The sequence below is a fragment of the Rana temporaria genome, chromosome 1, assembly GCF_905171775.1.
Source record: "Rana temporaria chromosome 1, aRanTem1.1, whole genome shotgun sequence".
NCBI classification, from domain to species: Eukaryota; Metazoa; Chordata; class Amphibia; order Anura; family Ranidae; genus Rana; species Rana temporaria.
This window is the reverse complement of record NC_053489.1, coordinates 544,363,941-544,378,653: the sequence shown is the minus strand read 5'-3', so window position 1 is coordinate 544,378,653 and position 14,713 is coordinate 544,363,941. Positions and strand designations below refer to the sequence as shown.

The 14,713-nt window shown below is 43.1% G+C and overlaps 1 protein-coding gene across 5 annotated transcripts in view; it reads right to left on the bottom strand.

The window, feature by feature from the left end:
- The window catches only part of CLCN3 (chloride voltage-gated channel 3), a 123,310-nt gene that overhangs the window by 31,364 nt on the left and 77,233 nt on the right, over positions 1–14,713 (bottom strand). For all 5 annotated transcript variants that reach the window (XM_040333160.1, XM_040333180.1, XM_040333166.1 and 2 more), the window contains 5 exons: positions 13,437–13,594; positions 11,756–11,855; positions 8,652–8,839; positions 5,510–5,632; positions 4,764–4,970 (listed from right to left, as the gene is read on the bottom strand). In XM_040333160.1, the coding sequence (XP_040189094.1) occupies positions 4,764–4,970; positions 5,510–5,632; positions 8,652–8,839; positions 11,756–11,855; positions 13,437–13,594 (776 nt within the window). The remainder of the gene's footprint in view (positions 1–4,763; positions 4,971–5,509; positions 5,633–8,651; positions 8,840–11,755; positions 11,856–13,436; positions 13,595–14,713) is intronic.

Below are 14,713 nucleotides of genomic sequence, written 5' to 3'. Positions count from 1 at the left end.
TTCTTTTTGTTCCCTTAAAACCAGCGCCTATTGGGTTCTCTTTTATATTTCTGCTTGTTCTGCCCCTGGGGGCCTCGAAAAGTCTTCTTAAACCCATCTTTCTTAGGTTTCACAGGGAATTTCTTTCCCTTTTCTGAAGACCTAGCTAGGACATCATCCAATCCTTGGCCAAACAGAAGTGAACCCTGGAAAGGGAGTCCACATAGTTTTCCCTTTGATGTGACATCCCCATCCCAGGCTTTTACCCCAGATAGCTCGCCTGGACGAGTTAATCAAGGCCGCTGTTTTGGCTGAAGCTTTGGTAGTTTCCAAAGCGGCATCTGCCAAGTATGCGACAGCTTTTCCTATCAAAGATAGAGACCCCAAGATTTCCTCTGACTCTGTAAACTGGCCGAGGTGTTCTGCCAGTTTCTCTACCCATAGGTCTGCATTCCTGGCATTCCTGGCTACACAGGTCGCAGCTAATGCTGGGGCCATAGAAGCTGTGTTAGCCTCCCATGCTTTTCTTAGGAGTGATTCGGTCCTACGATCCATTAGATCTTTAATACTGCCAGCATCTTCAAATGAGAGGTCTGACTGTTTAGTGACCTGAGACAGGGCCGCATCCAGTTTTGGAAGTTTAAAGAAAGCTTCCCCAACTGATTGGGTGAACGGGTACTTCCGTTTCCAGGTTTTCTGAGTGGTTAGTCTCCTTTCTGGATATTTCCATTCTTGTAGGATTATTTCTTTTAGAGATTGGTGGAGAGGGAAGACTCTATCCTGTGTTTCACTGAGTCCCCTATACACCTTATCCTGTGCAGAGGTCGTTTTAGGAACCTCTGGAATTTCTTCAGTGGCATAGATTGCCTGAAGGAGACTGTCCACGTCCTCTGCTGAGAAGAGGAATCTTTTCAATTTTCCTTCTTCCTGAGACATGACCGAGTCTCTATCCTCCTCACCCTCTGAGCTATGTCTAGTGACCTGGCTCATGACCTCACTTTCCTCTTCCTCCAGATCATGAGAAAAGACCTGGGAGGATAAGAAAGGGGTACTGGGTCCTGCAACTAGCCTTCCCTGAGAACTTGAAGTCTCTCTAGGGGCCGGTTCCTCTGTGCTAGGGCCTGTGGCTGCTTGTGTGGCTGTCTCCCTGAGAGCTCTAACCGTGGCCAACATTTCAGACTGCATTGACAAGAGAAAATCTTTCATCATGGCAGCTGCTTCCTTCCCAGCCAACTGGTTAATACATTTGTGGCAGAAGGGTTTGGTATAGGATTTTGGGAGTTTATCTTTACAGTTTCCACATTTTTTAGAGGAACTACCACTAGCAGATGCTGAGGATTGAGCAGAGGCCCCCTGGGTTTCACCGGGAGATTCTGTTAGAGAGGGGACATAATAAAAACAACCATGTTATTTCTTCCCACTTCAGAGCTGCAGGCTGTACTAGGGAGAAAAGAGAGAGAGAACGAGGAAGGCAGCCGTTACCAGCTGCATCCTGCGACTCAGGAACTCTCACTCTCCCCTTTTCTCCCTTTCCAGGAGGGACAGTACTCACCGACCCCCGATCTGGATTTGGTAGCCGCAGCGCTAGTCTTCCCTTCCTCTTCCATCATGAGGAGGTTGACTGGGTCCTTGGCTTGCCGGTACCTGTTCGCAGGGTTTATCCGCCGCCGACCCCACCGCTCCACGCTGCTCTCCACGCCGAGGCGTCACTTCCGGGTTGCCGTGTAGGGAACGCCCACTCTCCGGTGACGCGCTTCCTGTACCTCCGAACGAGGTCTGGAGCGCAATGCTCCTCTGCAAACCCCCCCAGGAAGAAGAGTTAGCAGTGTGGCGGATTTTTGTGCAGAGGGACGATGGCTTTTTCACCACAGCTCAGAGCGTCCATGCCTGTCTTTGTGGCGACCTGTGAGCGACCGAAGCCAACAGGTCAGTTCAGCTCTCCCCGGCCTCCCTGAACCTGCCTCAACAGGGGTACCCTTCGACTTCACCGTCTCCAGGTAATATAAAACAACAAACGTGCCGCTGTGTTCGGGAGAAACACAATCAAAATACTGAGGAGCAAGGGGAGGGGTGGGAACTTATAACAAACTTGTCAATTGATTGTGTTTCCTGTGGGAGGAGCCCTTATCTCTCTGGTGTGCCGTCCTGGAAGGCGTAGGAGAAAACTACTTTTAGCATGGTATAGCCACAACAAAAATTCCAACAAATGTTGAGCAATGCAGATTACATTATTTCTGAAAAAGTGTTCATAAATTGTTCTGGAACTTTGATCTCCAGTTTATATGTGAGGAACACGCATTCAGCGATTGCAGCAGCTGTCAGACCAGCCCAGATTAACGCTTTAGTTTCATCACATTTTTTGGCCGCGCACAGGTTATTTTCTTTATACAGTTTCAGCCACAATATTCTGCACATATGCACCAAGGTGAGGGATACGCTGGAGACTTGTGAATTACATTCTCTTGCATCAACATAAAACAATGATGCTGAGGACAGTAGCAGAATTGTTTCCAAGAGAGCAGGGTGCTCAATAACTGGTTCATGTTATCTATTCGTATTCCGTCTGTCCAGTTAGCAATAGTCTGGCAAATAGACACTGACGCAATTTTTGGCTGTAGGGCAGAACCTGCAAGGTCAAGGAACACCTTTAAGAGGGCTTCAAGACACCCATCAATCAACAGAATCATTAAAAGAGGGAACCTCCTCAAAAGGGCCTGTAAAGCTTTACTTGAGAACTGAATTGGCAGGATCCACTACCAGAACAGTCCATTTCTTCTCAACAGGATATAAAAAATAAAGTTATACTTACCAGCTCTGTGTAATCGTTTTGCACAGAGCAGCCCTGATCCTCTTCTTCTCGGGTCCCCAACCTGCGTTCCTGGCTCCTCCCCCTTGACCAGTGCCACCAGAAGCAAGCTGCTTGCTAGGGGGGCACTGGTGCGTGCTTGCTCCTGGAGCCACTAATTCTGTATTCTTGAGAACCCTGTGTTTTATCCTACATCTTCATGGGGACAGGACCTTGCACTGCCACAAGAGGAAGAAAAAGCTTCTGCTACAAAATAATGGTTCTCAATACTTTCCTCCATAATATCAAGGAAAGGAGGTTCTGCCTCAGAATACTGAACATACAGTGTTTCCGGCCTCTGGAAGCTGAAGGTTCTAGAAGTGATATCCTGCTTTTGTGATACAGGCCACATGGTGTGTGGCCAAGAGGGAGCTAGAGTCAGATATTGGGAGAGGTGTGTCATAATAAAACATTGCTCCAAGATAGGAGAACAGCTATCACCCTGAGCAGTGGTTTACCTTTCCTTTACTTTAAATTGCTTGCACAGAGAAACGTTGGAGACAAAATGACCAATGCAGAATCCAGTGTACAAAAGAATTCAATACAGGGAACAGTCCCCAAGGTGCACACCAAAGGTAACTGATACTAAAGCTGCCAGATAGCTTAATGCAGCAGCGAGTCAGATTTTGACAGAAGTTCCAGGAAAAAAATTGTAATGTTTTAAAAATGTATAATACTTCTCCAGAGGAGAACAGGTACATCACCTAGCGATACATAAAAAAAAATAAAAAAAAATAAATAGAGTCTCACGAGGTTGGTGGGGTTATATTGTGCTCTCTGCAGGAGGCTCTATCAAGTTTTTTTTTTTTTTTGCAGGGTCCAATCTCCTGAAGGTAGATGCAAATGGTCAAGGAATACAAGTCCTGTGCTGTACAATTAAGATAATAGATTACTAGACTAAAAAATAGGTTGTCTGAATCCGTGGCACTAAGAAAAGACATCTATCCTTCTATGATACTAGCAAAAAACAAAGGCTATGCTAGTACTAGGAAGGGACATCTCTGGGCTGGCCTAAACTTTGTTTGCCAGGGTCCAATCCTCATTTGGGCAGAAGTATAACTTAAGAGGTTAAGGATATTTTGTCCCTTAAGGCTTCATTTCCACTGGCGTTTTTACAGCCACTGTTGTTAGCCTTTTTTACAGCTTAAAAACGGCTGTCCATGTTTATATTGGAGCTCAAAAACGCAGCGTTTTTGAGCGTTTGTGCACGTTTTTTAATGTCTGGCGTTTTTACAGCTCTACTCTGGAGCTTCAGAACGCCCTGGCCCTGCGTTTTTTTTACAGCTCAAAAACGCCTATGCCATTTGCAGGTCAAAAATGCCTATGTGGGCATTATGCCATAGAATAACACGGACAGGCGTTTTTAAGCTGTAAAAAACGCTCAGAAAGGTGGCTGTAAAAACGTCAGTGGAAATGAAGCCTAATAGACAAGGGAAAACAATATTTTCATGAACATTGATTTTGACCAGTCTCAGTTCTACCCATGACACATCAATGAATTGATAGCATTTGGCAGTACATACAAGTCAGGATTTGAGTCCAACTTGAGATGATATGGCAGTCCTTTACAAAAAAAATAAAAAAAAACCTGCTCACCGTGCAATAAATATATTTATATATATATATATATATATATATATATATATATATATATATATATATATATATATATATATATATATATATATATATACACACACATACACACACACACACACACACACACATACATACACATACATATACACACACACTGTTATTATTGGCATATAACACGCACCCCAACATTAAAGAGGGAAGTTTCAGGAAAAAAACTTTCCACAGCCCCCTACGTATAACACGCAGGCACATTTTCAGGGTAAAAAAGTGAGTGTTATACGCCAATAAATACAATATATGTGCAACCATTTTGTAGCTTGTACATGTATGCCAGGCTTACCTCCCTTTTCTTCGCCTCATTTGTGCTATACTTCGGAAAGAGGTAGGAGAATATATTTCCACAGCAACAAGCAACGTGTACTAAGGGACCCTCCTTCCCTAAGCTCAGGCCTGAAGCCACAGCAAGTACCAGTGTTACTGTTTTGATCATTAAAGTCCACTTTCCCAAGTAACCTCTGATGATGAATCCACTTAAAATGGTTTTAATCTGCAAAATTGAAACAGAAATTATTTCATTAATGCCTTACAACTTCAGTACAACGCACTTCTGGAATTGCCGTGCCAATTTTTTCTAACAGATCATTACTTTAACTTTTTGCTTAACTAAAGCCAACAATGCTACTCTGAATGCAGCAATAAAAATATTACAACCTGGGTTTTCACCAGCGATAAAAGATATTACATAGTTTTCTCCCAAGAGCAACATAGGAAATATAACAAAAAACAAACACAAAATATAAAGAGGATATTGATACAAGTTGCCAAACTGGTTGACTTTGTTGACCACAGACAGGTCATCACGTCTTCCACTGTCACATTGATTTGACAATATATGGCCTGACATGAGCAAAAAAGATTTATTTCATATCTCAGTAGTGAACAATGAAAATAGTAAGGGGCTTTACACACATACACCTCTTTTAATTAAAGATTACAGCTGGTATATGGCAATGGTAAGTAATGAACAGTCTGATGTATTCAACATATTATATGCACTACTATAGAAGCCGCACAACCAAAACTTACCTCTGGAATTCCTGAGCCACAGGCATAAGGGGCAAACACTTTCACCAGACAAACAGCCAAAAAGGCAAAACTCAAAGCCCAGAAGATGTACATAATGTAGTTCATTATATAAGATCCAGGACCCTAGAAAAAAGCATAAAAATTGCATTTTAGGTAGCATATGTAAACAGGCACTTAAAAGTGGTTGTAAACGTCAATCACTGACTTATACCTATAAATAAGCCTATAATAAGGCTTACCTATAGGTACTGTAAATATCTTATAAACATGCACTGTTTAGGAGAGATTTACTATATATGCAGCCGACTACGTCATTGGTGCATGTGCTCTGAAGGAACGGTCACCCGGGTCACCCTTCAGAATCCTGTGCCTTAAATGGCTACTCCCTTACATCATCGCAGCTCCGGCCAGTCACACAGCCGGAGTCCACAAACTCAGGAAGGAAGATGGGTGAAGATGGAAGCGGCCTCGTTTTCAGGTGAGTTTCCCATAGTGTGCTAGTATGCGATGCATACTAGCACATTATGGCTTTACCTTGCAGGTAAAAAAAAAAAAAAAAGAAGAGCACCCAGTGGTTTACAACTGCTTTAGAAGGATGCTACTATACAAATAGAAAACATGTGAAGTATAAAACATAATATACATTTTATATAGCAAGAGCAAGAAGTTTTGGATGGCAGTGACTTGCCTCGATTGATAGATGGATATACAGTAGATTAGTGCTGCACAGATATTAAGCATTTGCACAAGTACTTGTGCACGTGCAAAATCTCTAATACTATACTAACAAGGATACCTTCAAGACCGCAGACTGACCCGGTTCATGTATATGCAAATTTGAGGTGTTTTAAACCAAATCCAATTTGCATGACATATGAACCTGAAGCCTTTTCAATAGAGGAGGTTCCACGTATGTGCAGGCCAGCTGCAGTGTGTTTTTTTAAAAAAGACCCCATTACGATTTTGAGCATAGTTCAGGTGAACTGCTGAACAGACACACCAGAGAGGGCTGAAAGGCCGCCATCAAAACTGCACTGCTGCCTTTATGGAGAGAGACCCAGGAGAACATTGCGCAAGGGCACAGCAGTGCGAGACCCATTACAGCAGAATAAGGGCCCTTTCACACCAGCGGACCGCATGTCCGCTTTTTCATCCATCCGTTTACGGATGAAAAAAATGGACATATGATGTATCCCTACGAGATTGCGGGTGTCAGCGGATGAATATCCGCTGACAGCCGATCTCATCCGGGTCCGCTATGCTCCGATTCTACACACGGAGGGTCTGTGTTCATCCGATCCCCCCCATAGGGGAGAGCGGAGATCTGACAGGGCAGTGCCTGCACAGTGTGCAGGGACCACCCTGTCATCTGCCGGCTCAGTGGGGATCAACGGAGCGATCCCCGCTGAGCAAGCGGGTGCGGTACGGCTCCTCACAGGATCCGTACGTGGGAAAAGGGCCCTAAGGCAAGTTTAAATGGAGCGCATGCGTGTCACATTCGTACAGCAAAACTTACGCAAAGATCCTATAAGAGCCTAGAAGAGTTCAACATTTTTTTTTTATGAACCGTAGAGAATATATGCTGGGTATATCAAGGTTTGTCTAGATCTTCAATAATGAAAGTCTGATCTTAGTGGGCATGGAGGAGAACAAAAGATAAATACAGTCCAGTTTGTAAAAACTGAATTACAATTAAAATACTTTTAAGCAACCAAAAAAAGGACACATGCATTATGCAAATGTCTGTGAAATCTTGCCTGGACACACTGTCCACAGCTTCAGGGACGGTTAACACTAAAGCTTGGTGCTGGAAAATGTACATTCTGTGCGAGTTTCCTACACCGCAGATGATCGTATATAGCCTTTGCTATCTGCATGCCAGTGCCAATATATTGTTAATGGCACCCCAAACTCATTGTGAGTGCTGCCACCTAATCTCATAGTACCGCAGTACCAAGCAGTTTCAGAACAGTTGGGTGCAGCTTTACTTCTTTCAGCAGTTAGGAGCGCTTTGCAGCCCATTTAAACAAATGGACTATCGACACGCACTGCACAGGAATGTGAACCCTGACCCTCAGAAAAGTTTAAAATAGACAGTAAACTAAATAATATATGCTCCATAATAATCCAGAATTGTATTACTTCAATGCCAACTACAGAACATGTTGCTGTGGATAAAGGCTTGAGACACAGTGCACTTCAGAGAGAAAGACGAATCATTATGGAAATTACACAAATATGGCAACTCTTGTTTCAATAATATTCTGTATTTATTGGCGTATAACACTCACTTTTTTACCCTGAAAATAGAGGGTAAACTGTGCCTGCGTGTTATACGCAGGGGGCTGTGAAAAGTTTTTTCCTGAAACTTCCCTCATAAAGTTAGGGTGCGTGTTATACGCCAATAAATACGGTAGTCATAAAAGTATCATAGCGTATTTATCGGCGTAAACCGCGCACTTTTTTGCCCTGAAAATCAGGGCAAAATCGTGGGTGCGCGGTATACGCCGATACCCGCGCCGAGTTTTGAATACTGCGCCGACATATACCGATCGCAGTACACATTTGGGTATAGTCGGGCAGTCTCGGCTCCTTCCGAGCTCACGTCCTGGACGTACAGGACGTCAGCGCGAGAGTTGCCGAGCATTGCCGACAATACACGAGTGTACTGCGCTCTGTATATGTCGGCGCAGTATTCAAACTCGGCGCGGGAAACGAGCAGGGAGGACGCCGCAGAAGGACGCCAGACCCGACGAAGAGGACACCCGAAGCCGCAGACGGACCCCAGACCCGACGAAGAGGACACCCGAAGCCGCAGAAGGACGCCGGACCCGACGAAGAGGACACCCGAAGCCGCAGACGGACGCCGGACCCGACGAGGCCGCCGCGCAAGACACCAAAACTGTAAGTACAAAAAAAAACTTTTTTTCCACAGGATTCGGGGCCACTTTAGGGGTGCGTGGTATACGCGGGAACGCGTTATACCGCGATAAATACGGTACATACACACACACTAAAAATAAAAGTTATAATATTTCCCCAACAAATACTTAAGGTGAAGTTTCTGAGCTGAAAACAATATATGTATATTGAATTGACCAGATAAAATGATCCTTTTTATAACAAGTGTAGGAAGACTTACTTCTGCCTGGCCAATGATGAGATCCGCCCAGGTGTTCCATTGCGGACACTTGTCTCGTTCATCAAATGTGGCAAAATTTGAGTCCCAGCAACACTGCTCATGGTTAAACCAAAACTTATTCATGCAAATCCCTTCCTTCAAATCTGCCATCCAGTCTGCTGCAATGTCTATTAGGCCTGCAAGGGCACCTGTGGATACACATTTTCCAAGTATTTAGACCCATTTTACAACATAAGTAGGATTGAATCAAGCTTGTATAAAGCATCTGACAAAGATACAGTATAACAGCAGACATCTTTATATATCTGTAAATTACCCATCAATTTCTCCTATTCTGGTAAACAGCAATTTCAGGACAGTGCCAGGATACCTCTGCGATACACAGGTCATTAACACATGTACCATGTACTTTTTCCATGTATAAAGGCTGGAAGAATTTGTTTGCATCCAGGATCGCTCATCCAGTCTTAACCACAAGTTCTGCAGGTCCATCGAAACAGCCAAGGCTATTCTCAGCCTGTCATTACTTTTTACTATACAGGCCAAGCAGTCACCGCTGTTCCCATACACCCATCATCCCAGCTGCAAGAATCAGCGGATTCTTACCGCTGGAGTCCAGTGTATGAATTCAATTGCTCAAATAAAAGCACCCAAATAGAAAAGTCTGTCTACAAATAAGGTTACTTTCACACAGAGGCGGTTTTCAGGCACTTTAGCGCTAGAAATAGCCTGTGAAAAGCGCCTCCCATTCATTGCAGTGTGTCTTCACACTGGGGCAGTGAGCTTGCGGGAAGGTTACGAAAAGTCCTGCAAGCAGCATCTTTAGGCCAGTTGGGGCCGCTCTATTTAAAGCTCCCAAATTGCCATGTCCATTGCAATGAATAGGCAGCACCTTAAAAGTGATTTGAACACGCCGCAAAACTGTACTTACTACCATTTTTTTGGGGTAAAAAGCGCCCCACTCGTGGTCGAAATGCGAGGCTAAAACCAGCACCACTTTAGCGCTAACGGCCAGCGTCCCAGTGTGAAAGTAGCCAAATTACTATTAGCCACTTTAGCTTTCACACCTGTATATGCCTTATAGACCATAACAATTTTTACACTTCTCCCATCAACCTGTTTATCTGGTAATAATTTTGTTAAATAAAAATAAAATGGGTATTACTTTATTTTTTTTAAACAAAAAAGGCTTTTTGGTGATATTGTCTTATAAAAATTAAAAAAATTCAACGCAGACAAAAAAATAAAAATAAAACACAAAAACATGTTCGTTTTTTTACTTTTCTTCCCATTCTTCAGTGTTGGCAGTCCATTCAAATGAATAGGCTGCCTCAATGCAAAATATATAGTAACAGAACACTTTAGAAGGGAAAGGTGTGGAAAGGTGCCTTAAAGTGGAAGTCAAGGCACTTTATTTGTAACAGTGCATTAATATTGAATGATTGTTCTGCAGCCTGCATTCTAGATAGAAACATATAAATCAGTCCCAAACTAGGTAAAGCTTTCTGTAGGCTGCAGGGGTAGCAATGCAATAACATGGCAGCAATTCTGTCACTTCTAATTCCATCCCATTTCCGAGTTTGTATGAGAGATGGTTTATCGCTCACCCATAGAGACTGAATGACTGTTTAACTCTGAGGAAAGCTCCCCCAGATGTAATGCGACTACATAACATATAACCAACTAAATATGCCTTGACATTCGGCTGCATTTTTTTGAACTATGAAAATTTTAAAAGCAAAAAACAGTAAGATCATGCAATCAGATTTTATGATACTTTCACAATTTTGCTTATTTTTGTGCAAGCTGTTCACTACAGGAATACTTCTGTATTGAATTATGTATGTATTATGCTGCTTTGACTCCAGATTCAACACTTATGCTTGGTATGGTGGCTGTATTTTTTCAAGCTACTTCTGCTTTACTTTCACCTGGTATAACTGAAAAAAAAAAACACTTTCTGTCCCTCGGTAAATATGTCACTCCTACACTGTATATGTGAAGGGAGAGATAATTATCTTCCGTGTTAATAGTAGAATGCATCAGATTTGTATTGGGGTAGAATTATACGCTGTGGGGGGGGTTAGGGATATTGGGGGTGCAAAGTTGTTCCAGTGTTTAGTGCCCAATCACCTAAATCAAAGTTCTACGAATATCGAGCCTGTGTCCTGTACAATTAGAACAAAAACTGCTAGTAAAAGAATACATCACACACATATATAGATTTGAAAATTGTATAATTTTATAGGTGGTGGTTAGTTCCCATTCAATCCTATGGGGGGGGGGGGGGGAGTCATACTCCACAGGAAGCTGCCATGAATTGGGCTCCCCAGAGGAAGAAATGGGGCAGTGGCACATGGGCACAAGATGAAGAAGAACCAGGGAGGGCATTTTCAGAATAAAGTACTGTATTTGCAACAAAAGTCAGGGGCATACAGCGAAGATTTCCAGAAATGGGACAGGACTAAGTGTTGAACCAGGCGGGCTAAACTCAGGGGACATGAGGCATGCCTTAAAAGGGACACTAAAGGTTCCCTTTTCAAAAAATAAAAAATAACAAACATGTTATACTTACCTCCACTGTGCAGCTCGTTTTGCACACAGTGTCCCCGATCCTGGTCTTCTGGGATCCCTCTGCGGCTCTCTCAGCTCCTTCCCCGCAAGAGGTCTCTCCCATGGGGGTTAGATCTTGCAGGCGCCCTCCCGTGATACAGCCGGCAGGCTATAGCCGCAGACTGTATCACTCGGCCCCGCCCCTGGTGCCCCGTGTCATTGGATGTGTTTGACAGCAGCGCAAGCCAATGGCTGCAGTGCTGTCAATCCATCCAATCTAGCCAATCAACGAGCAGACTGAGTGGAGAAGAGGACATTGGGGGCGAGCGCAGCAGGTGAACGGGCTCAGATAAGTAAAATGGGGGGGCTGGGAGGGCCGTCATTGCCAGTTTTTCAAAAAATAAAACAAACCTTTACAACCCCTTTAAATGAAAACTTGTACCACCAAAAGCTACAGTTGTCCATTAACAATAAAAAAAAATCTTAAATAAAAATAAAAAACACATTTATGTCTCCTTTTTTAAATACCTGGCTTATAAAAGCAGACTTACCTGATGCTAAACCAGTTAGCGTTACAACCAACCATCCTGACCAAGCGTCATAGAGGCTTTTCGATAACTCCCATGCAGACTCCTTCTTTTTGCTGTTAATCTGGGGAAAAATTATATTTTTGTCAACAACACAACAGTTTTAGTTATATTCTTCCTTCCTTTCTTACAAGATGTAAAACCATAAGACTCACACTGCCAAAAAATTACGTGATTAACAAACTGAATATATTTTACTTTTCTGACTGTTCTCTGAATTTATCTTACAAGGAACAACAATCCAGACACATCAGTAGACACTTTCCAAAGAAGCTCACCCTATGTCCACACATACTTGGTCCAGTGCTGAAGCTAATTAACCAATATGGTTTTAGAGGAACATGAAGCCTCCATGATAAATGAATTTAGTGGGACATGAACCCATCACCATGCACCAAAACTCATATTTAAAATATTGGTCTGGGAAACGGAACCACCCCCCACCCACTTCTAGTATTCTACGTGGCCTCCAAATGCAGTACCCGCTTCACTCACTATTGGAAGCGGGCTTAAAAGGATATAAACTGACTACATCCTATGGCTTGGTGGACATGAACAGTAAGGGAATGCCTACAGGCTCGCAGGAAAGTGTCCCTTCTGACCCTGCTTAGGTCTTGGTTAGTAAAAAGGATATTCTTTAACCACTTAAAGACCGCCCACCGCATATATACTGCTCGGGGCAGCTCTATTGCGCGAAACAATGTACCTGTAAGTAATTTCCTGCAATAGATAGTGTGGGCGTGCTCCCGCTGCATGCCAGGGGAGCGCACGCGTGGGTCCTGTGCATTTAATGCAAGCGCTTCACAGGGAGGCAGAACGGGGATCTGCCTTGGTAAACAAGGCAGATCCCCGTTCTGACAGGGGAGGTCACAGATTCCTAGTAATCAGGAACAGTGATCTCTGTGTTGTCCCAGTAAGCCCATCCCCTCACAGAGTTGGAACACAATTAACCCTATGATCGCCCCTAGTGTTAACCTCTTCCCTGCCCGTGTCATTTATACAGTGATCAGTGCATTTTTTTTTTTTTTTTAAGCACTGATCGCTGTATTGGTGTCACGGGTCCCCAAAATGTCACTTAGGGTCAGATTTATCCCCTGTAGTCCGGTTAAAAAAATCGCCGATCACCAACATTACTAGTAAAAAGCAAGAAAGGAAAAAAAAAAGTAAAATTTCATAAATCTATCCCATATTTTTTAGACGCGATAACTTTTGCGCAAACCAATGAATATACGCTTATTGCAATTTTTTTACTTAAAATATGTAGTAGAATACATATTGGCCCAAACTGATGAATACATTCCTTTTTTTTTTTTTAGGATATGTATTATAGCAGAAAGTAACTTTTTTCAAAATGTTTGTTTATCGCAAAAAATAAAAACCACGGGAGGTGATCAAATGCCACCAAAAGAAAGCTATATTAGTGGGGGAAAGAAAAGGACATCAATTTTATTGGTGTACGTTGCACGCCTGCGCAATTGTCAGCTAAAGTAATGCAATGCCGTATCACAAAAAATGGCCTGGTCATTAGGGAGGTTAATCCTTCCGGGGCTTAAGTGGTTAAATGTGTGACTGGTCTAGAGCAGTGAAAAAAAAAAAACAGGTCATTCTGGTTAGCCAGCATCTATAAAGTGAAATTGAAACTTACCCTCCGATGGCGCTCCCGGTCTTTACACTTCTCCCTCACCCAGTCAATGGTATGGAAGTCATCGTAAGTGCCGACTCCTGGGATAGGCTCATCTAGCAGATCCAACAGATGGGTGCTACTGCTGGGCCCGCCTCCGTTTGACATGTTGTAGTGTGTTCCTAGAAAGACATAAAAAAAAAAATAGTCTGAGTTTGCACAATTCAAAGAAAGCCATTATAGACTGCAATAATGTATTCACTGGATTAAATTACTTCAGTAAGGAGGCGCCTTCACGAGTATGGGATTTCTTACAGTACGATGTATCCTGCCAGGTCCCACGTAGCTGACAGAAGCAAGACTGTTTTTAATACACCTGCTGAAGCAAACCTCTTGCTGGAGCACAGGGGTTGAGGTTGCCCTTTTAAATAAACCACATATGGGAGTACAACTCCCCGCATCACCAGCGTTATTTGGAATGCCACCTTGTTTGCTACTATACTGTAAAGCTTTTTATACCTGCATCAACCTTACATATAGTATCTTACAAAAGTGAGTACACCCATCACATTTTTGTAAATATTTTATTCTTTTCTTTGATGCGACAACACTGAAGAAGTAGAGAGTGTACATCTTGTATAACAGTGTAAATTTGTCGTCCCCTTAAAATAACTCAACACATAACCATTAATGTCTAAACCGCTGGCAACAAAAGCGAGTACACCTCCAAGTGAAAATGTCCAAATTGGGCCCAATTAGCCATTTTTCCTCCCCGGTGTCATGTGACACGTTCGCATGACAAGGTCTCTGATGTGAATGGGGAGCAGGTGTGTTAAATTTGGTGTTATGGCTCTCACTCTCTCATACTGGTCACTAGAAGTTCAACATGGCACCTCATGGCAAAGAGCTCTCTGAGGATCTGAAAAAAAAAAGAATTGTTGCTCTACATAAAAGATGGCCTAGGCTATAAGAAGATTGCCAAGACCCTAAAACTGAGCTGCAGCACAGCAGCGTTCAGACCATACGCCACACACTGCATCAAATTGGTCTGCATGGCTGTCGTCCCAAAAGGAAGCCTCTTCCAAAGATGATGCACAAGAAAACCCGCAAACTGTTTGCTGAAGACAAGCAGACTAAAGACATGGATTACTAGAACTATGGCCTGTGGTCTGAAGAGACCAAAACAAACATATTTGGTTCAGGTGGTGTCAGGCGAGTGTGGCGACAACCACATTACTGCTGTAATGCTTCAATAAATATTTTCTATGGAGAAGCTGTCGAGTTGCCGGCCTGTACTTTCT